This window comes from Vanessa tameamea, chromosome 19 (genome assembly GCF_037043105.1).
Source record: "Vanessa tameamea isolate UH-Manoa-2023 chromosome 19, ilVanTame1 primary haplotype, whole genome shotgun sequence".
Classification (NCBI taxonomy): Eukaryota; Metazoa; Arthropoda; class Insecta; order Lepidoptera; family Nymphalidae; genus Vanessa; species Vanessa tameamea.
Genome location: NC_087327.1, coordinates 1,072,230 through 1,094,248, shown reverse-complemented (window position 1 = coordinate 1,094,248; position 22,019 = coordinate 1,072,230). Strand labels below are relative to the sequence as shown.

Below are 22,019 nucleotides of genomic sequence, written 5' to 3'. Positions count from 1 at the left end.
TTTGGTTATAATGTTTTAATACACTTATTACACCATATTTCAATGGTGGCTAAAACTGAAAATGAGCTTATAAAATCTCAAACTATACACCGTATTTCAAAAATGGTTTTAAAAACTGAAGTAATAGTGTTACCAACATAATGTCCCCGATAGCAGAAGTGGATGCTGGCAGCTCAGGCGCCGGAACAACGCTATCTATGTACTGCGCTTTTGATATATTGTCGCCTGGTTTTTAGAAAGTATGTTGTGATGCTATCATTTATGTATAACCCATCAACAATGAAAATACTAGAATTATTGCATACATTTTATTTTGGCCCAGTTGTTATAAAACTTGTCCTTAGTAACTTAGTTGCCAAGGTTGGTGGCGTTTGGGCGATTTAAGGTATGGTTAATTTTTTTGTACAGCAACATTATCTTTGGGTGATAGTGACCACTTACCATCCAGTGGATCATTTGCTCGTTCACAAATTTTCATCATAAAAAAATAATTTACCAATCAGAATTAACTTTTTAAAGGCCTTATTTATCGTTATTATTCAATAAGTAAGAAAAAATATTTATACCGGATGAAAATCTACCACAACGCATTGAAATGATGAAAAATTCCAACAACATTTATATTATAATTTTCTAAAATTTGCTTAATTTAAAAGGTTCTAATTAATCAATCTTACTCAATTTGAATAGGCTTAGATCACATCTCCAGAAAAATGAATTAAGATTTAAACAATCTTATAATCAAATTAATCACTTAACTGGAACTGTAAAGAATTTCATAATATATACACTTACGCAACGAACTTTGTGGGTTAAATTTAGTATCTATCTTTTATAAGATCAGATAAAAGTTTGCCAGAATAGTATACGACTATAACCCATAGGAATACGTTGTTACGTTCTCTTTTGTCTGTTGTTCTCAAACTATTTACATAAAAAAAAAAAACTTAAGAGTTCATCGTCAATTTCCTAAATTGATTCATCTAAACTTTCCAAATTTGGTAACCATAACTTGACAACTCCGAAACGTGACGTGGAACACTTGTGTCAGGGAACTTTCTAGGAGTTTATCTCATCAAGTTTAAATATTATCGTGAGCTGTCAACTGGGTTTATTGCGGAACGGTCCCTTAAGGGAATCACGAGGCATATGTTTACAACCGAAGTTTTTGTTGTTTATGTAATTGTAACTTTTAAATTAAAAGTGACGCGAAGATATATATCAATGCTTCTACGTATTGCTATATATTTATTAAAAACGTAACGTCTGTTTGGTCCCCACCGACTACGTTCTGAGCCGAGGTGCGATCTCATAGGAGACACCCTCAGGACGAACGTCACTCTCGAGCCCAAAAGGGTTCACCTTAAGGCAGAGTCTTAACACTCGCCCCAACGTTCGGTGACGCTGTAAAGGCCAGTAGAGCCAACAGCAATACACAATCCAGATACAAAAAAAAAATCTGTTTGGTTCTAACTATCGAAAATTTAATTATTTAAATAAAAAATATGAAATTAACCTATTTATATAAAAATACTATAAACAAAACCTGCATTTTACACAGTTTAGTTTTATGTACATAATATTCGTTTGAGCTGAGATGGCCCAATGATTAGAACGCGTGCATCTTAACCGATGATTTCGGATTCAATCCCAGGCAAGCACCACTGAATTTTCATGTGCTTAATTTGTGTTTACAATGTATCTCAGCTCGGCGGTGAAGGAAAACATCGTGAGGAAACCTGCATGTGTCTAATTTCAACGAAATTCTGCCACATGTGTATTCCACCAACCCGCATTGGAGCAGCGTGGTGGTATATGCTCCAAAAGCTTCTCCTCAAAGGGAGAGGAAGCCTTAGCCCAGCAGTGGGAGATTTACAGGCTGTTGATGTTGATGATGATGTTCATGAATATTCGTTTAGTAGTTTTTTTTATTTAGGTTTAGTACTGAACACAAGATTATTCTTGTATTCGTTTGTTTTATTAAACAACCTTAAGGGTAAGTAAAACGAAAGTTGCATGTTATGAAATCAGAAAAAAATAAACAGACACATACATACATATTGTGAGACATCAACTTATTGAGCTATAAAATATATGAAATGTCCGTACTCGGCCACGGCAGACGTTCAATCAAAAGAGACGAAGGCAACAGTCGGTACATATTGTAGTGCTTAAGTGTGTGCGTAAATAAAATAATACTTCATATAATATTAGGAATCCAGCTAATGTCTTAATCTATACAAATGGATTTCTAAACGCAACGAATTAGTTTTTATTAATTCTCATGTAGTTTATATATTTAAATAGCAATTATTTGACGTATTTTGTAATTGGAATAGTGTAAAAAAAACTATTGAATTCCTTGTCCGTAGAATCTACGTAGCGGTAGATTTACATTTAATATAATCCTACAATATGTCGATTGATAATGAGCAAAAGCCTTTTCGAATAAACTATATTATGATTTTTGATTCAAACATAATTTCTTCCATAATTCAGTATTTTAATTGCTGAATTATTATTAATATAATATGTTATAGTTTCTAGTAAAACAGTCCTTAACAATAATACTTTAACAGAACTTAAATAAGAAAAATTGTTAATATAATCAGAATTAAAATAAAAGGAAGATGAAGCTCACATTATAGTAAAGTAAAACGAATACGAATTCCAGATAGTTGGAACCGAAGTGTTTTTTGTCAATACGGCAATTATTAATAATAATTAAAGTTACAGCACTTTTTTTGCTGCCTGTCTATAATGTTCCACGCGCTCCAGCTTTTGTTTTATAATCCGTGATATTGTGCATTTATTTAGATAGATAAAACACGGTTTTATTGAAAATTTACATTACATTAACAGCCTGTAAATTTCCCACTGCTGGGCTAAGGCCTCCTCTCCCTTTGAGGAGAAGGTTTCGAGCACATCCCACCACGCTCCTCCAATGCGGGTTATATAATATCTCCGACTGCGCAAAGTCAATAAATCCTTCTTGGATCAGGTATCCGTTTCTTTAAAAAATGTTTGGCAGATAGTTTTAACATTGCCTATTCAAAAATTCATATAATTTGTAAAAAAATACATTAATAAAAAAAGACATATTATTCTATACAAGATTACATAGATGATAAAAAAATCGTGGAGTTAATATTTGTCGACTACCAAGATTTTTCTTGACTTTCCAGATAGGCAGGATATATTATATACATATGTAGTTGTATTTTACTAACATAACTTTGTATTTTAAATGTTGTAAGAGAGTGACTACTGAGTTTCTTGTCAGTTTTTCTCGGTAGTTTTGTAAAATGCCCATTCAAAGGTGCATGTAAAAGCCCACTTTAATAAAGTATATTTTGATTTGTGTTGATTAGATTTAAAAAAATAATATAATTTACATCCATAACTGATCCGATAGCTCCAATCCATTATTTATGATTCGTACTATATTATGAGAGTTTATAATGATGAGTAAACATAATCTCTAAGAATAGCATATAAGATCAGTATCAGAGTATTGGCTCGCAACCCGCTGATGAGATAACCTGACTCGGCTCTGTCGGCTGCCTCGGCTTGCCACAGGATTTCTGAAAAAAAAAAAACATTAATAAACTGTAAAGATGTTAACGTTAATAAGAAATATGGAACAATTCGTAAATCAGACTCAATTTGATGATAAGTGAAGGAAGATAACAGATAAATAATTTACATAATATGCAAATTGATAATAGACACATTCACAATATAATCAGCAAAAGTTGGTTCACACGATAATTTGACATCGCAATAACTTCTTTCAGGGAGTCGTGTGTAGGCGCCTTAATCTTTATTTAAGTTTTTAATATACACATGGTTGTACGTTTTGCATCTCACTGTAACGAGATTTTATGCGTCGTGACTTAAATCCGGGGAGGGTATTATATGTTTTGCTCTGGAAACTTCCATGCAATTTTCTCGCGGGTCTTTTTGGAAGATTGTGTCAACAGTAATTTTGTTAAACAACTTTATGGTTTTAAAGCCAAGTTTAGGGACATTCTGTTCTTTATTCATTATGTTCTTTATGGTAACCACTCATTTCCCATTACAGTCTCTGTATTAGATAGTTTTTAACTTTAATACAGTTTTTAAATAACACTTTTAAACGTGTATTTTGTATTGTATTGTATATACACTTAATGTGGATCATTGTTATATAACAAAAATTAAGGAATCTTTAAAATATATTGTTTGGTCATGACATCGACCGCATCACCTGATCAAGACGAGATGAGTTATCTAAATTTGAAAATTTAGTTAATTAATTTCTTCTTAGATAAATTGAGTTTTATGGATTGATTTAGATAAATTTTTGTCAACATATTTCAACAACAAATCAAAACAAATGAACTTATAAAAAAGTCGAAATTGAATAACAAAAAAGATTTATAGTCTAGTCGTTACGTCGGAAAAAACGGGTCAGAAAAGCAAATGAACCGAGAAAGCCTAATTTTTAACTTTTCCCGTCGATATCTTAATAACGGTGATAGATATGTGGAAATTGCAAAGGATCATAATTGTAAATCGTAAAAAAAGCAATAAAAAAGTATCCCACAAAAATTTACGTATCTCTGCGGAGAACCGAGTTATTGTGAAAAATATAAATTTAACCCTTTTTTCAAGATGGCGGTGATCGCACAAGGCTTTTTTGGTCGACAATTTTAAGTTAAGCTTTTCTAGCCAACTTAATATGAAATATTTTTCGCCCAGTTTACCTTATATTCATTTCCATTTGTTTATCTAACACCAATGTACCGAATAGTCCACCATCAATTATGCATTTTTTCGTAACATCCTTCTAAAAGTATAAGGTTATGATTGTATTATATTATATATGATTATATTATATATATATATATATATATATATATATATATATATATATATATTGATTATAGTTATTATATTATTTATCAAACCTTTTCTTTGTCAAACAAGCCTATGACCAATGATGATTGTCAAAAATATGTTTTAGAAAATTTTCAGGAGACATTTTATTCTGATTATATTATATCTTTAAAATGACTGACTGAGAAACAACGCACAGTTCATCTAACAATATGAATTTTTGCACAAAAAACCCTTACATTACGAGAGGATTATTCAAAATTTATTACTTAACGTGGACGTATGTATGAAAATTTATCATTTCTGATGTTAGAAATGAGGAAATGGGTATTTGCGCTTATGTTTATGATTGAAAGACATCTGAAACCTTTCCGAAAATTCATCACCCAAAAGGATGTTTAGCTTGAAGACTACAAAACATCACCGTAACATTTTTTTCCTCCAAATTAATTATTTATAAAACTAATAGCATTTATAAAAATGTGGTTCATAATTTGCCAAATGTTGTTCATAAAAATGTTTTTTTCTTGTCGAAATGTGACAAGAAGTGCACCTCTTGTTCATCTTCATCATTAATATCTAGACATTAATTTAATAAGAAAACATTTTTCAAGTAATAATAATAGGCAACCATTCGTTGAAAAATTTACTTTTAATACAATTTTCATCTTAAAAACACATTTAAGTAAAATACAGAAACACAACTGTATTTATTGAACAGTGGAGTTTTTAATTTAACGCTGGATAAAATGGCTTGACATCTAGTTAGCGTTCCGTCGTGATCGCTGCCTCTTTTTTTCTCTCGCTAAACAACATTGAAGCAAAGATTACTAAAGTTTGTATTTATTTAAGATAGTTCTTTTGTTTAAATTGTATTTTAATCATTATTCGTTGTTTTATAGATGACAAATGTAAGTAAGCAAATGTCGCCTCAGAACAAAACATGTCACCATTCAAAAATATAACCGTTCTATCTCTGCCCTGTCACTAAATATAAATGGCAGCCTGACGTCTGACGAGATGCCACTCGCATATGTCAATAAAAACAAGGCAACGCTACGCCAGCTTGTGATCAAAATTGGAGTTGTGAATTTAGGTGTTGGTACCTAAATGTAGTTTCGTACCTAAAAGTTTGTGGAACTCACGTTCAAATATCAAGTTTTCAATGACTTCATCACAACAAATTTGAAGAGTTGTTTCATTGAGTGTGTGTGTACCATGTTGTTAGAAATTGTATACATAGTTTATTAATAAATACGTTCAGGTAGCCCAGTTGGTGACTCATCATTCGTTACCGTAGGTCGCGAGATCGTATCGGGTATGCATGACTAATAAACATAACATAAACATAAACAGCCTGTAAATTTCCCATTGCTGGGCAAAGGCCTCCTCCCCCTTTTTGAGAAGGTATGGAGCATATTCCACCACGAATTATAAACACAAATTAAGCACATGAAAATTCAGTGGTGCCTGCCTGGGTTTGAACCCGAAATCATCGGTTAAGATGCACGCGTTCTAACCACTGGGCCATCTCGGCTCCGCATGACTATTATGATACTTAATTTGTTTTTATAATTAGCACATTTTAAAAGAAGGTTGTTATAGTTAAGTGGAGGAGGATACACTGGTTAGATCGATTCATATACCATGACGGCAAACAGCGTGACGCTGTCTTATACCGTCATGTCCCTTCGCCACTTCGAAGCTCCTTCGTGTGGGCGTCACGTGTCTTCTGTATTCTTTGTTGCATTATATAACAGAATAATAATTAAAAAAATAATACTATTTTATTGGTGATAGAATTTTGTCCCGTGTGGGTAGGTATTTCATTAGATATTCTACCGCCAAACAGCAAGACTTCTTAGTACTATTTGATCTGGATATAAAAGAATGATTACATTTTAAAATATTATTCGGTAGATGAAATATTTTTTAATTTGTGTTTATTTTCCTTATGATGGCTATCTCCATTCACATAAATGAACTTACTGTTTGGAATAAGAAGTAAATTATTTTATCACCAAATTCTAAGGATCTCGTAATTAGAAACAGCCGATTTTAGTATGCTATGTTTAAAACTATAAACTCAAGTGGAAGAAGAATTAGAAACTGCTGTCAATATCCCGGTCTCTAAAATCTACATACCGAACTGATACTAACTTTAAATGAAGTCACATGAAATGTCAAAGGGAAGATGTTTTTTTCCACGCCTTTATAAATATTCCGTGCCGCTTTTATGAGGGATTCTTAACTTGTGACATACATTGTGTAGGCATTATACACTGTGTAATTTGTATATTACAGATTTTATATGACCCCTGTACGGGTAAATGGATTTAATTAACTGATTTTTTTATAATTGATTATAGATCCTCCAGTTGCACAAATATCTTTGGTTGAACCGAAGGAGCCACGCTTACTACGAGAGGATGAAGACGCTGTCCTGCTGTGCTCATCATATGCCTCACCTCCATCGTATAACTTCACTTTCTATAAAGGAATAGAGGTAAACTAAACACTTTCTTGTTCTCTATATTTTTCTTACGCTTTAAATCGATTAGATAAATTTTAAATATTTTTTAACTATTTTTAACAAACATCGCTGAACTAAAATCGCATCGTGTAAGGTTGTTGTTAAGAACTATAAATTTGATCTTTATAAACTGGATCTTGGTAGGTGAAATTTTAAGTAAAATTTTGAAATTTTCGGTTCCGATGCAGACAGGGTTCGGTCAGTCTTGCGGTCATTCCCATCGGATTCTGTCTGTCATAGACTAGTGACCGGAGAGACAACAGATGCAGGATCAACGACTTCTCAAACTATGTGACAATATGTTTCTTGACAGGAAGATGCAAGACATTCTATTGGCTGTACCAGGAAATTGAACCTTAGATATTTAGACCAGCCTATTATGCTACGTAGAACGTCTTTAATAAAAGAATAACAAACAACAAATATAAAAAAAAAAAAAAACGTAGAAAAAAAAATCGATAAAATATTTTACTTATATGGAGAAACTTCAAGTACTACTCTCCTCTCGTTTAAACTTTCTTATGTATAAATTTAAAAATTCTTCAACACACATTACTACAATATATAGAGCCCTTTAAAACTAAACCTTTTATTCGTAACGGAATCTGCTCTCAAAAACTGGTTAAAACTTAGTACATTAAAAGACGATAATGATACTTTTAATATATAAAACAAAAGTTTTATTGAAAAACTTGCATAAAGACGTTAATAAAAACACTGCGGTTAATAGGAAAATTTATAGGGATAATTATTTAACTAGTTTGAGGCAGCTTCTTCGGGTATAATTAAGTTTATTTAGATCTATTTACATTGTATCTATATACATTGGTTGCTGTAACTCTTATATGTATTGCGGCGAGAAATTTATTGATGGAGTCATTGGTGACGTTAATTCTTCTTCGGATTCATATTAATAATTAGGAGTTCAGTACAGAAATTTATTTGATAAAATCGCAACTATATTTGATAGAATTTATTCATAAATATAATATCAATGAATTTCAAGAGTTTTTATCAAGTCTGAGGTATTTATTTTAGAAACTATGTTAGATTTTTGATACTCATGAATAAGTTAATGCAATGCATTTATATACAGGTAATCGATCGTCAGGCGGCATAAGAAGTAGCCTATGTCCTTCCTTGGGGTTCAAACTCAAACTCAAACTCAAATTCCTTTATTCTATATAGAAGCATTATACTTACTAATTGACAAATTAAACATTACCACGGGTTCAGAAAAGGAAACACCCTGTGAAAGAAACTCAGCGGGACTTTTTTTTTTGTCAATCTAATTATGTACTTATATTGAATATGAATAGAAATAGGTTCAAGCTTCGCTAAAACCGGTTCAGTAGTTTACTCGTGGAAGAGCAACGCACAGAGACAGAGAGAGTTACTTTCGCATTTATTATATTGGTATAGAAGTATAGACTAGTATTTTATTTTTGAATAATTAGCGAAGATACTGATATAAACCATTAACATAAAAAATAAGGTTATTAAATCTATAAGCAATATAACATTGCTTAATTTGCACCAACAATTCATAAGCTGTGTAATCATTTCTAATATTAAATATATGTGAATTTCTCACTGCTGGGCTAAGGCCTCCTCTCCCTTTGAGGATAAGGTTTGGAGCATTTTCTACCACGTTACTACAATGCGGGTGGGTGGAATACACATGTGGCAGAATTTCCTTGAAATTAAACACGTGCAGGTTTCCTCACGATGTTTTCATTCACCGTCCAGCACGAGATGAATTATAAATACAAATTAATCACTTGAATATTCAGTGGTGCTTGCCTATGTTTGAACCCGAAACCATCGGTTAAGATGCACGCGTTCTAACCACTGGGCCAACTCGGCTCTTTTTCCTCATCAATCATTCTATATTAAAATTTACAGTCGCTTCAGTTAGAAAATCCGTGTGAAAATGCATTACGCTATAATCATACATTACAAATTTAATATATGTTTGAAAATAAAATATAATCGAACCAATTCACAACATACCACTGAAAGATTAAAACACTTTAAACGGATTAGCCTCTCACAGGCTAATCTTAACACTCCAAGAAAGTTAAATGTGTTCGTTCTATTTTAAACAAATGATTTTCATATTTTCCGCCCCACACTATAATCACTATCACGGCTTAAAAGGGCATTTCACGCAAATTGAAACTTAAGTCGATCGAACTCCACGTAATTCTCATGTAGCGTGACGCCACACGCTTAATGAGCCTTTAATTAATACTTTGTGAAAATTCAATTTGTTATTTGCAAGTAAAGAAATAACTTTATAATAGTTCCATTAAAACTCCCAGCCGTGTGAAATTAGTTTTTCAACGATGTAAATCACATTACGATTTATGTGAACTAGCTATGCAAGCAATTTGAACCGCGTGGAACACGATAGAATGCAATATGGACGACTCAATTTCATATTTTATACATTCGCGAAAAATAATGCCTTTAAAAGTTTAATCTGATCTTTGTTCTCATTATATCGCTTCGAAAATATATAAAGTTGATGTTGGGAGTATAACAGTTTTGCACTTTCGACCCCATCCTCCTCACGAGCTCAATAATGCGGAGCTATTATGTAAGAACAAACTCAAAACTCACCTTAGAATACGATCGTTATCTGTTAGAAAGTCGCGAGCGATATTAACTGCAATATTAATTATATCGCTCTAAGTCGTGTATATTTCGCGAGACACGAAGTGAGTTCTAATTGTGTAACAATGTTGAAATTATGTTTATGTTAAACATATACATAATATCTCTCCGATCAATTTTCAGATCGAATAACGATAGTCTTCGCGAAAGCTTCTCGATGGTAACGAATAATAAGTCATTTCCAAACGTTTCAGAATCCTTTGTTCCTACGTTGATTTTCTGCCACCATTGCGAATACGCTTAACTCTTTTGAACTCAGTCCAACTCGTCCCGATCCATACTTCTAGACGTCGATAAGAATGGAGGTCGGGTGGAATCAATCGGTCACGTAAATTACGATGTATATGCTAAGTAAAACTTAAGTAGAACTTAAACTGTCATAATACTCACTTATGAATATTTTATGGTTATTTGATATTATTTTATCTATCTATTTTTATATTTAAAGATAATAATTTTATGACCAATTTAAAGTCGTCTTTTGTTTCTAATTATTAAAATAAATGTTATTACACTTTGAAATGCATTTAATTACCTCTAAAATACAGCGTAGTACATAATAAATCACAGTTTATTTGTAGTAACAAAATTCTTTGATTAAACTTTCCACGACCGCAACGAATATGTAATTGGCGGTTTTTACTGTATAGAGTTTTAGATGAAGTTTCATATTAGTAAGTTTTTAGAATGCGCAACAGAATTTTTAATTATTCTCTTTTATTCTTTATTCAAAATTTTATTAAAAGTACGCTCCAACATAACACAAGATAATTCAAATATTTTTTTGAACATACATACATGCATCGATAAATCTTAATGATAAAATATGTTTGTTTTTAATTTACATTTATTTTATAATGATTTCATTAGTTTTATATTTAAATATGACTCGTTGATCCAGTCATTAGTTTATAATATGTCAGATTCATAAATTGTTAGTCAGATGTTGATTCAATAAATTTGCATTAAGAGCCCGATGTTAGGAAGTCAGCAACATTAAACACCCGTGTCTGGGTAAGTGCGTTAAGTCCCTGTTCCTGCACCTCAATGCTTTTCAGTAACAGGATTGTACCGTGCGGTGCTTTTGACATGCAATTTTGAATATGTACAAAATTCAACTTAGAGAGAGAGACTAACTTTTACATTAGTTTAAAAGTATTTGTAGATTTAAAATATCTTTGTGGATTGTATAGTCGACCTCCATGGTCGAGTAGTGTGTACACCGGTTTTCATTTGTACGCCACTCCGAGGTCCCGGGTTCGATACCCGGCCGAGTCGATGTAGAAAAAGTTCATTGCTTTTCTATGTTGTCTTGGGTCTGGGTGTTTGTGTTACCGTCGTTACTTCTGATATTCTATAACACAAGTGCTTTAGCTACTTACGAGTACATTGGGATCAGAGTAATGTATGTGATGTTGTCCAATATTTATTTATATTTTATTATTATTATAGTATCAGATTTATAAAATCCATAGGGCACTAAAAACTCTAGCCGAGTTCTTCTCGAGTTCGTTCTTCAAGTATATTTCTATTATTATTTATTCAATACGGCAACTAGAAATACTTAAAAATAAAATCTATTCGTATTTAGTTTAATATACGTGATGTTATTAAACAATGTCTTCACATTGATTAGGATCACCTGATTCGTGATGACCCTATAGGGGGCATATCAGTGGAAGGCGACAAGTTAATTTTACGAGGTCTAAGAAGACATCACGCTGCGAGATACAGGTGCCGAGCTTGGAATTCCGAAGGCAGTGGATTGAGCGAACCGCTTACGTTCAACGTTTTATGTGAGTATTTAAATTTTGGTGCTCAATGATTCTTTGATTATTGTCTTAAGCTGTCTATCATTGTATGAATTATTTTAATGTTTACCGTTATAATTACCGTTTTTTTCTAATATGCTGGATATGAATGTGCTGCTATGAAAGAGTATCAGGATCGATTCTCTTTGTTGTTGTCCTTATTATTTTAAATTTAATTAAATGGGAAAGAGTAGTAGGCATAATTTGATTTTTTTTTTCTTTTTAATATAATATTTTTGGTAATCATTTAATTTTGAAAAAAAAAGGAAAGTCTCATTTTATCGTCATGCTCAACATGAATACCAAATGCATTTTTACGACAATTTATTTTTCACTTAACTATCAATTTGTTAAATAAAGTTTACTAAGGCTTTCCGTCAATTTAATTAAGTCGATTTAATAGCGCAGGTTCAATCGAAAAAGTTTTATAGTTTGGACATAACGACTAACTTTACCTTTTCCAACTAGATAATTAGTTATTTTAAGATAAATTACTTAAGCTTCCAAAAAAAATATACGATGTTTTACATGTGGAATTGTATAAATTGTCTAAATAAAGATTTCTCCTAGCCCGGCCAGAATGTTCTGCTGGTAGCGTAGTACAGCAGTTAGCAGGGGCGCCTGGTGGTGAAGTTAGAGCACGATGCTCGGTCTCCGCACCTTCTGCTAACGATGCTGGTCCGCTGAGATTCTATTGGACTTATAATGGGACAAAGGATGTTTTGCCAGTAAGATTATTTTTTATATATTTAGCGGTATATTATAATTAAAGACAGTTACGATGATTATGAAAAAAATATATTTTAACAAAATAAATTACCTCATTCATTCATACATACATACATAGGGAATTCATCTGTAACTTATATTAACATTTTTTAAACTTGTTTTAGATACCTGCATCGAACGTTACTGTTATGGGTGCTACCAGTACAGTCATTCATGGTTTGCCGTCTTTAGATGATGAAGACGATTTAGGCTGGCTGGCTTGTTGGGCCAGTAATGATATTGGGAACCAGAGGGAACCTTGTCTGTTTAGGATAATGCCTGCAGGTATGCTTGAAACATGTTTATCGTTTTTATTTTTAATTTACTATGTAATATTTCGATCACAGATAACTCAATAGATGAGACACAGTCCCGTATCTAAACATAAGTAAAGCCAATATATTTTATAGTTAAAATAGAGCAACATGGGGTAATTAATAATATTTACTGTAACATTACATTTTACATTAGCAGTCTGTAAATTAATTTAATTTGCTCCTCTCCTGCTCCCTTTGAGGAGAAGGTTTGGAGCATACGATCCAATGCGGGTTGGGGCACACACATGTGGCACAATTTCGTTGAAATTAGACACATGCAGGTTTCCTCACGATGTTTTCCTTCGCCGCCGCATGAGATGAATTATAAACACAAATTAAGCACATGAAAATTCAGTGGTGCCTGCCTAGGTTTGAACCCGAAATCATCGGTTAAGATGCACGCGTTCTAACTGGGCCATCTCGGCTTTACTGTAAACCTAAGAATAAAAAATTTTTCGAAATTTTAGGTTTCTTTTTATTTAATTACCACAATGTAAATTAAAAGTATACTTCCTTAAAGAAAAATCTTTCCTTAAAATATTATATATTGTTATCGTTTAATTTTGTTCATTTACATAACGTCATCATCAATTTTAATTGGTACTGGTGTATAACAATTTAAAAATTCACTATTTAAATAAAAGCCAATCTTCTTAAGTTAATTTATTGTATGAGTTTGGTAAACATCTTTAAAATACATCGTCACCAGCGCTTCCTGAAGCACCCAGTAACTGCGAGATTGAAGACGAGTTTCTTCAATGCGAGCCAGGTCACGACGGTGGATTACCGCAACGGTTCATACTCGAGGCGTTGGAGGTACGCCACCATGATACTGTGCAAGGGGACGAGTCCACTATGAACGATCAGGTGAGGTGGTGGTATTGCAGGCTCCATAAATTATTTTGATATAACTACATCGCTTATAAGTCATCCTTAACCTTACATATAAAATAATTTCTATTTACGACACATATTATGTAAACATTAAAAGTAAATGAATATGAAATACCTAAAATATTATTTTGGTTTTGATGCTTTGATGAAAGTTAATAATTCAAGTTAAACGTATCATATATTTTAATTATTTTAGGGAATTTCTGGAAGAGGTCTATCAGAAGCTGTATACAGAGCCAGCAACGATGTGACACCTCAGTTCGCTCTTGACGCTCTGTCACCGGGGCGGTATACGTTTCTCGTTTATTCAGAAACACCTCGTGGAAGATCTCAGCGGCCAGCTGCTCTGCACAGTATTTCCATACGAACACCTAATGATCTGGACACACCGGGTAATGAAAATTTGTTGTATTTTTACCAATTTTCAGTACATCAAATTAATCTTATATGTATGTAAGTCTAAGCCGATTGAAATTTATTAGTAAAAAAAATCTTATTAGTAAGAAGGTAAATAAAATTAAACATTTATTTTATTAGGTTCACTACAAACAATGACACCTTCGCCACCACAGCCGCCATCGAGTGATAACAGTATGGCACTTTTAATAGGAGCTTCTTTAGCATTAGTGCTTCTTACCGTACTTACCACTCTTTGCGTCACACTTGTTATTATCTGCAAGAAGAGACAACAACCACAAAGAGATCCTGAACAAAAGTAAGAATAAAATATTTCCTTATTATACCCTCATTTCGAAGAATAAAATTCTTGAAAATATTATTCAACTAAATCTTGCAACTAGGCTTAAAATCGTAGATTAAGTACAATCATGGACAATTTATGATTAGTGCTTGATGTTTGTTTTCTTCTCAGTACTATACTACGAAGGAGTGTTGGCGTGTCTATGTATAGTGGATCATCTATATCACCAAGTATTGTACCAACAGTCGTCGTTAGAGGTCATAGAGGATCAAGAGTGTTGGCCGCTAGATGGTCGGGAGTTATTGATGATACACCGCTTGCTGTACTGGCATTAGATACGAGACCTCATGGTATGATTAATTATTTTAAATTTCAATTTTATTACTACCCCAAAAAAAATACAAATGAAAACAAACACAGGTTACAGGATGTGACGTCAAGTAAATTTCGTAATGTAACATTTACCATAACAATTATTTCAAACAATATATGCCTTTAACACATTTTCAAATAATTTAAACATTGTCGATAGATAATTTTTAATCCGAGCTTATAATTTAAACATCATTATTATGTATAATAATTATAAATCAAGAAATATAATATGTTCTAAAAGATGATATGACAGTTATCTAAGACTAAAAACGCCTTATAATGCCTAACATAAAATTATGAAACCTAACATGAATGACCTAAATATACAGAAAAAGTAAAAAAAAAAAATGAACTTTAGTAATAATATAAAACTTGTTTATTTCTCAGCTGATACGGACTCAGGACACAGCGATGGTGAATTACTAGAAACAGAATTGACAAGGAATTTTGGCAACATGGAAACACAAACAGATACATAAATACTTATCAAAGATGTACGGATGAAATTAAATCGTTTTAAAATTCAAAGGCATTAGGTGTTCCTTCGAAATTTATCCTTGATAGAATGATATAAATGAACGGATACTTGTAAGGTTTGACTAGGAATTAATTATCATATTCAAATTGTTGAGAAGATGATTATTAATAATGATCGTAATAACAAACGTAAAATATCGATGAATTATTGTGATGTGCTGCATGCAGTATTATGTATTAGTGATAACTATTTAAGATTGAGTGCTATTTATATTGTAATGAGAAATTATATGTGTTACATTTCACATAACAACTATATACACGATGGACGTGAATACAAATCAAAATTTAAAATATCTTCTGTGCAAACCATGACCGCAAAGAATGGCAGCAAGAATGCTATAAGCCTTTTCATTTTGAATCGCAATTCCGATCTGGATGAACAATGAACCAGCTCAGTCATCAAAGGAGGCTACAAGGAATGTCATATTTAATCAAACTATCTGCACTACTTTAAGTTTTAAATGATTCTGCCAACGGAACAAAGATTAAAAAACAAAAAACCGATATTTCCAATAAGAAACAAAACTGTAACCATATTAAACATATCAAAGGATAATTACTGTATCGACTACGGGTATTATTGTAGACAGTTTTTAACTTTATTTCAGTGTATTCTGTTAGTAGTAAGTTTTTATTAAACTCACCGATGGTAGCTTTACAATAGTTTATTTCATTGATCAAAGAGTGGTTGTATATAATTCGCTTAAAATAAAAATAAAAATGCTATAAAAATATCGTAGGAGTCATGACTTAACTTTTTCATTTATCCGACCCACTTATTTCATAATTATCAGACTTACAAAATATTTAATTACAACGATTATTTATTAAGTATGTATAGTATAAGATTTTATGTTTACCAAGGATAATTAAAGTAATAGATAATTTAAATAGTTCGAAAATGTCGCAAGTGAACCTGAAACATATATTGTATATTTATTATATGTTTTATGTATTCCGTAAAGAAATATATGTAAATGTCACATTGTATGTGTACGTTTTAGTATGACATTGTTTCAAAAGCTAGCAATGAAATAAACTCTATATTTTTATATTAGTTTTTTATTTCTTTTCCCATAATAACCTAAAACTACAAATGCTTGTATACCTAAATTTTACCTGTCTGGGTTATTACCAATAATTCTACTACTAAACAGTAACATTGCCCTCCCGTTTGATGAATGAGAGGTTCAGGATAATTACAGACACATGGCATTATTACCTTTACTCGAATACAAATGAATATTAGAAACACGAACAAACAGAACTATATTGACGTTCCTCTATAATTAATATTAAAACAACACATTTATAATTAAAATGTAGACGAAAAATTTAATTGAAAATAATCCTTTTATCATCAAATGGAGCAGAAATTTTAAGCTATTTTTATTGATGACGATTACAATAGCTCTTGAACGAGACGTTCCCGTGACGTTAATTGAACATAAATTATACATTATTGTAATGTGAAATGATTTGGCACAAAATTCACATAATACGTATTGGCTGCAGCGTTAATTATCATAATGTGTAGCACTTAACACCGTGAAGAATGACATGACACACATGAATTTTTGGCGAAAATTTTAAATATATTAGGCTCGTGCGAACGACACGTGTGAATTATGAGTTTAATGAACTCTTTTTTATTTTAACAAGAGTCACTTTATACCTGTAAGAGTTGGAAGTTTATTTGAGTACACAACTTGTAAATACTTTTACCATCAAGCATCAATGTTCTGGTTTGAAAGATGAGAGTGTGTCGGGATAATTAAAAGTACAAGTATCTTATTTCTGAGGTGGGGCGAATAAAGGCTCTAGCCCAACGAGCCTTGATTCGCCAATGGGAGGTCAGGCCTTCTGTGGTCTTCATCAGCAGGCCTGGCATAGTGACAGTAAAGGTATTTCGCACCCATTTGAATCGCTGGGTAGCGTGAAGAGTTGGCATAGTAAGGTATAGACTGATGCAGGTTCTTAACAGATAAATGCTGTTTCGGTACCTGCACGACGTGGCAAGGCATAAAAAACGCGTAAATGTGATATTCTAGCATGGTACAAAATAATGGCAAATATATTATAAGTATAACTGTTTAAATTTTTTTTTTCATTATTATGCAAAAATCTTGAGATAAACATTCTAAATGTTTTGATATTAGTACGGGTATAAGAAAATAAATTCTAGCAAGTGATATCCAGATAACCAATAAGTGTTTTACGAGTTAAACTCAAACATAGTAATATTTACGCTTAGATCATATAAAATGTGAGGAAATAAAACTATTGTAGTATTCTAGCCCTTACATACAATTATTACAACAAAGTCTGTTACTATTTTTACAATCCGCACTTTGATATGCAATCTACACAAGTGCTGACAAGAATTATAATATGGTTTGAGGTGTACTCATAATCATTCATGCTGTTCATATATCAGAAATGGCAAGTTTTGAACTCGTTTTGCATCAACCCGACCATCTTAGTGAGACTTTATTAAATTTGATTACGGTTCGAAAATAAATTTTCACATATTCGATTGGGTTATTCAAGGTCTGATAAGATTTATTTTTTGAAAGCATACGCCTGATACATTTATTTTTGGGAACGCTTTTTGGAATATTGAATTGAGTCGAGGATTGAGACAGTAGAGAATTCGATATAAATGTATTTCTACTGAAATTATGAAACGTTATTATTTTATTGTATGTATTATATTTTGCAATGAGCTAGAATTAAAAATGTAATATTATAGGACTTTAAATTTTATCATGAGCGCTTTGATAATGGATATATTATGTCATTCAGAAATCAGTTTTCATTCAGATTTATGTGCTCAATTTGATATATTTAGACGGAAAGTTAATTGAGCCTAAAGGCACCACCACCACCGGCAGAGAGAAATATTTGTCATTCCTTACATCCCAATATGCCATCAACTTCAGGATCTAATTTGTAGTAAGTAAAAAAGTTTGGTAAGCTATAACTAGTTTTGCTGTTTACCGGTTGAATATCTGATAAGTGAATGGTAATAATGGTCAATTATCGGTCTGACCTGGGGCTTCAGCTCAGGACATCGGGATCTGTTTATTTCGAGCCACTAGACCTACGAGTCTGACAGTCATCTTACATAGTAATAGGGTTTTGTGCAAGCCCATCTGCGTTGGTATAACCAACTCGTTTATAGATTATACCTCAAACAAAGCAAAAAAAGTCAGCTAAATTTCGGATTTCACCAGCTCGTCCCTTACACGACCCTCTCCATAAGCAATCGTATAGTTAATCTAAAAATATGAGACGACGACCTGCATGATTGTAGTTATTATTTTTTTATCTTTTGCCCATATTTTACAATTCAGAATTTATTATTATAAAAATGAAACGAAAAGGTTTTAGAAGCAATGGCAGCTGAAGTTCTTTTGTAATACCTTGTTTTGAATATACCTCGCAGTTTATATGGCTTACACGATGAGATTAAATAGCAATTATTTTGTCCAAAGGGGAAATATTATAAATATGCGACTCATACCGTAAAAGTGTCACTGTAAAAAACATATGAATTGGGTGTAATTTTTTTCAACGTTGAATTTTCAAAAACAGTAAATAAATAAACTCACCGCATTATTAACCCCTAAATCACTCGAAAGTCTTGGAGTTTTTAAAAGTTGTTTTTCCAAACTTAGATTTTCTGGCACACATTACAAGTATATAAATCAAGTTTTAAATCTTGTAGCGGCACCAAGTAGCCGGCTAAGAATGTAACATTTGTTTTCTTTTAAGTCAGTACGTTCATTAATTGAGCTACTTTAAGCGAAAGAAATCGCTATATTATTTAACGCATCTTTGTTTCCAAATAAAATAGTTTTTTTTTATAAATGTAATATTTAACAGAATATTCTTTTAACTTATGATGTTGTTCAACTACCAGTGCGTCGACTTCTTCTAAGAAGAAATTTAGCCTATTTCACCTGACTGCTCCAATGAGAATTTATACATACATATGTGGTAGAATTTCATGGAAATCATGCTGTCTTCCTCACTTCTTTCACCTCCATTCCCAAGAATAATTATTAGCGTTAAACAAAATCCAGCTGGGTTGCCATTCACAACAGCTGCACCATCTGGAATTAGAGACCATTTTAAGAATATTATATTACCTAGATAATCACAATGTAGAATCTTGTCCTTTTCTTATTGTGCTTTTGTATGATATATTATTTACTAGCTATATCTACTATCATAATCACCGAAATATTTCAAATAATAAACTCATGATAGTACCTTGTCGAAGTAAAACAAAGAAACGCAATCGGAAATACAAATGATCTTGAATTTTTACTTAGGTTTTTATTAAATCGCAATAATTACATGTAAAATGAAGTAAAAATCTCTATATCTCTAACTATCGTTATGTCCTTAAGATGTACATATGTGTAAAATATAAAATTATATACAGACATACCTTACTTACAATGCTTACTAAAATAAACGTTGCTGTTATTATACGAGTTCGTAACCCATAACTCAAAGAATTTTCTTTTCAAACAAAAGTAGGGAAAACCTTAAAGAATAATTGAAACACATATAATATATTAATTGCAAGAATAAAATCAATAAATATTTGTGGTGATCTAAATATATATCATAGTAATTTAATTATCATATTATTAGTAAAACTAAAATTAGCAGCCAGTGAAACAATCTAAGATCACAAACATTCGCTATAAGGGTTCTCAACTCAGCCACGTTAAGTTGGCACAGTAAAGTGATGCAACAATATGAGCAGCACAACTTAAGTGCGCCCGCAGTAAAACTCCGCCGTAACTGTTTGTTTAGAGCATACAGTACGTTTCATATAGCCTGTGCCAGTTGCTGATCTAGACTAGATAAACAACAGAGACGACAAATATAATAATAAATCACATCTGAGTTAAAACATTATGCAACAAGTGTTACTATTCAACGCCTTACTCTGTATATTTTACGTCATCAAGGCTAAAACTAAAGCTTAAGATTTAGATAAAGCATTTGGCGTTTGGTATAAATATGACGCAGATAACATTTAATGAATATTATATAAATTTAACAACAAAAACAGCAAATTGATAAAGTCACTTTCAATAGTTTTTTTATTTAATATAAGTTTTATTGCTAATAGAAGTATGAATAAGGTGGAACAGTTTGGTGATAACATTTTAGTCAAGACATAAAGATGTGCAGAAAACAAATATTTATATCGAATAAAGTAATTGTATAGTTGTGAGCACTCTCTATCAAAATATAATCTGTGCTCTCAATATAGACAAAGTAAGTTTAGAGGCAAATGAAATGAACGATGCAGAATACCTGTCAAATACAACCCTAATGTTTATTTCAGGATCCCTTGCGCTCACATTTGTCCTGAACTAAATTGTTCGAGTTTTATTTTGTACTTAGTGATACAATATTGACCGAGAATTATTCACGAAATTATTATTGCATTTCTAACGCCAGGCAGCAATACTAAATATTGTTGTGTTATATTTTGTAGAAAAAGTTCATTAATTTTCTATGTTGTCTTGGGTCTGGGTGTTTGTGTTACCGTCGTTACTTCTGATTTTCCATAACACAAGTGCTTTAGCTACTTACATTGGGATCAGAGTAATGTATGTGATGTTGTCCAATATTTATATTTATATACAATAAGTATGAATATATACAATATGTCCTCAAACATAAGGAGAAAAAGAAAAAGAAAAAGAATAAGAAAAAGAAAAAGAAAAAGACAAAGAAAAAGACAAAGAAAAACTAAAAGTACAATGACTTAAGGTCTTAGTTCCCAAGGACAACCTTGACGCATGTTATATTTGGAATGATTAATATTTTCTCAGAGTACCAAAGTCTATGGGCAACGGTGACCACTTACCATCAGGTGGCCCATTTACCAATCCACCTACTTATATGTAATAAATAAAATAAAAATACGTACAAACTTCAATGGTATCAAATAGACATCATTATAAAGTGATTTTGAATCATCGTTTTACAAGATCAATTAAGAGAAAAGTTAACTTCGTAATGTAAATTAAATATCGGGAAGAGCCATCAAGAAGCTCATTGCGTTCTCATTTTACAAATGGATGATATGGACTACATAAACCAACGTTTATTTACATAATAATTATTAACATTACATTAACATTAAGAATGCAACATTTCCCCATTGAATTGTAATTCCGATCAACTGGACAAAATTGCTGGATGCTATAAGGCGAGGTGATATGCTTTTAATTAACCATTATCCATTACTACTCCAAAGTCCAAGTGTTTCAATAGCAAATTCGACAGAAAATTTGGAATCAGACACGAATTGGATTGTTTGTTCGCTTCAGCTTTTTCTGCAGTCACAGTCACATTGATCCTTTGATATGAGACGCGTCCAGCGTGTCAACGCATGTAGCGTTCCACACTAGGGACTATCCTCGTACCCATAAAATGAATTATTTACAGTGGATCATTTGCACAAAATTGTGGAACAGTCACTT

At 32.0% G+C, this 22,019-nt stretch overlaps 1 protein-coding gene across 2 annotated transcripts in view; it reads left to right on the top strand.

The window, feature by feature from the left end:
- LOC113397063 (nephrin-like) overlaps window positions 1-15,511 on the top strand; it is a 117,868-nt gene extending 102,357 nt beyond the window's left edge. For both annotated transcript variants that reach the window (XM_026635208.2, XM_064217899.1), the window contains 9 exons: window positions 7,251-7,387; window positions 11,730-11,889; window positions 12,475-12,632; window positions 12,798-12,957; window positions 13,699-13,856; window positions 14,080-14,275; window positions 14,421-14,598; window positions 14,755-14,933; window positions 15,346-15,511. In XM_026635208.2, the coding sequence (XP_026490993.2) occupies window positions 7,251-7,387; window positions 11,730-11,889; window positions 12,475-12,632; window positions 12,798-12,957; window positions 13,699-13,856; window positions 14,080-14,275; window positions 14,421-14,598; window positions 14,755-14,933; window positions 15,346-15,437 (1,418 nt within the window). In that variant the 3' untranslated portion in view covers window positions 15,438-15,511. The remainder of the gene's footprint in view (window positions 1-7,250; window positions 7,388-11,729; window positions 11,890-12,474; window positions 12,633-12,797; window positions 12,958-13,698; window positions 13,857-14,079; window positions 14,276-14,420; window positions 14,599-14,754; window positions 14,934-15,345) is intronic.
- Window positions 15,512-22,019: the final 6,508 nt, after the last annotated feature.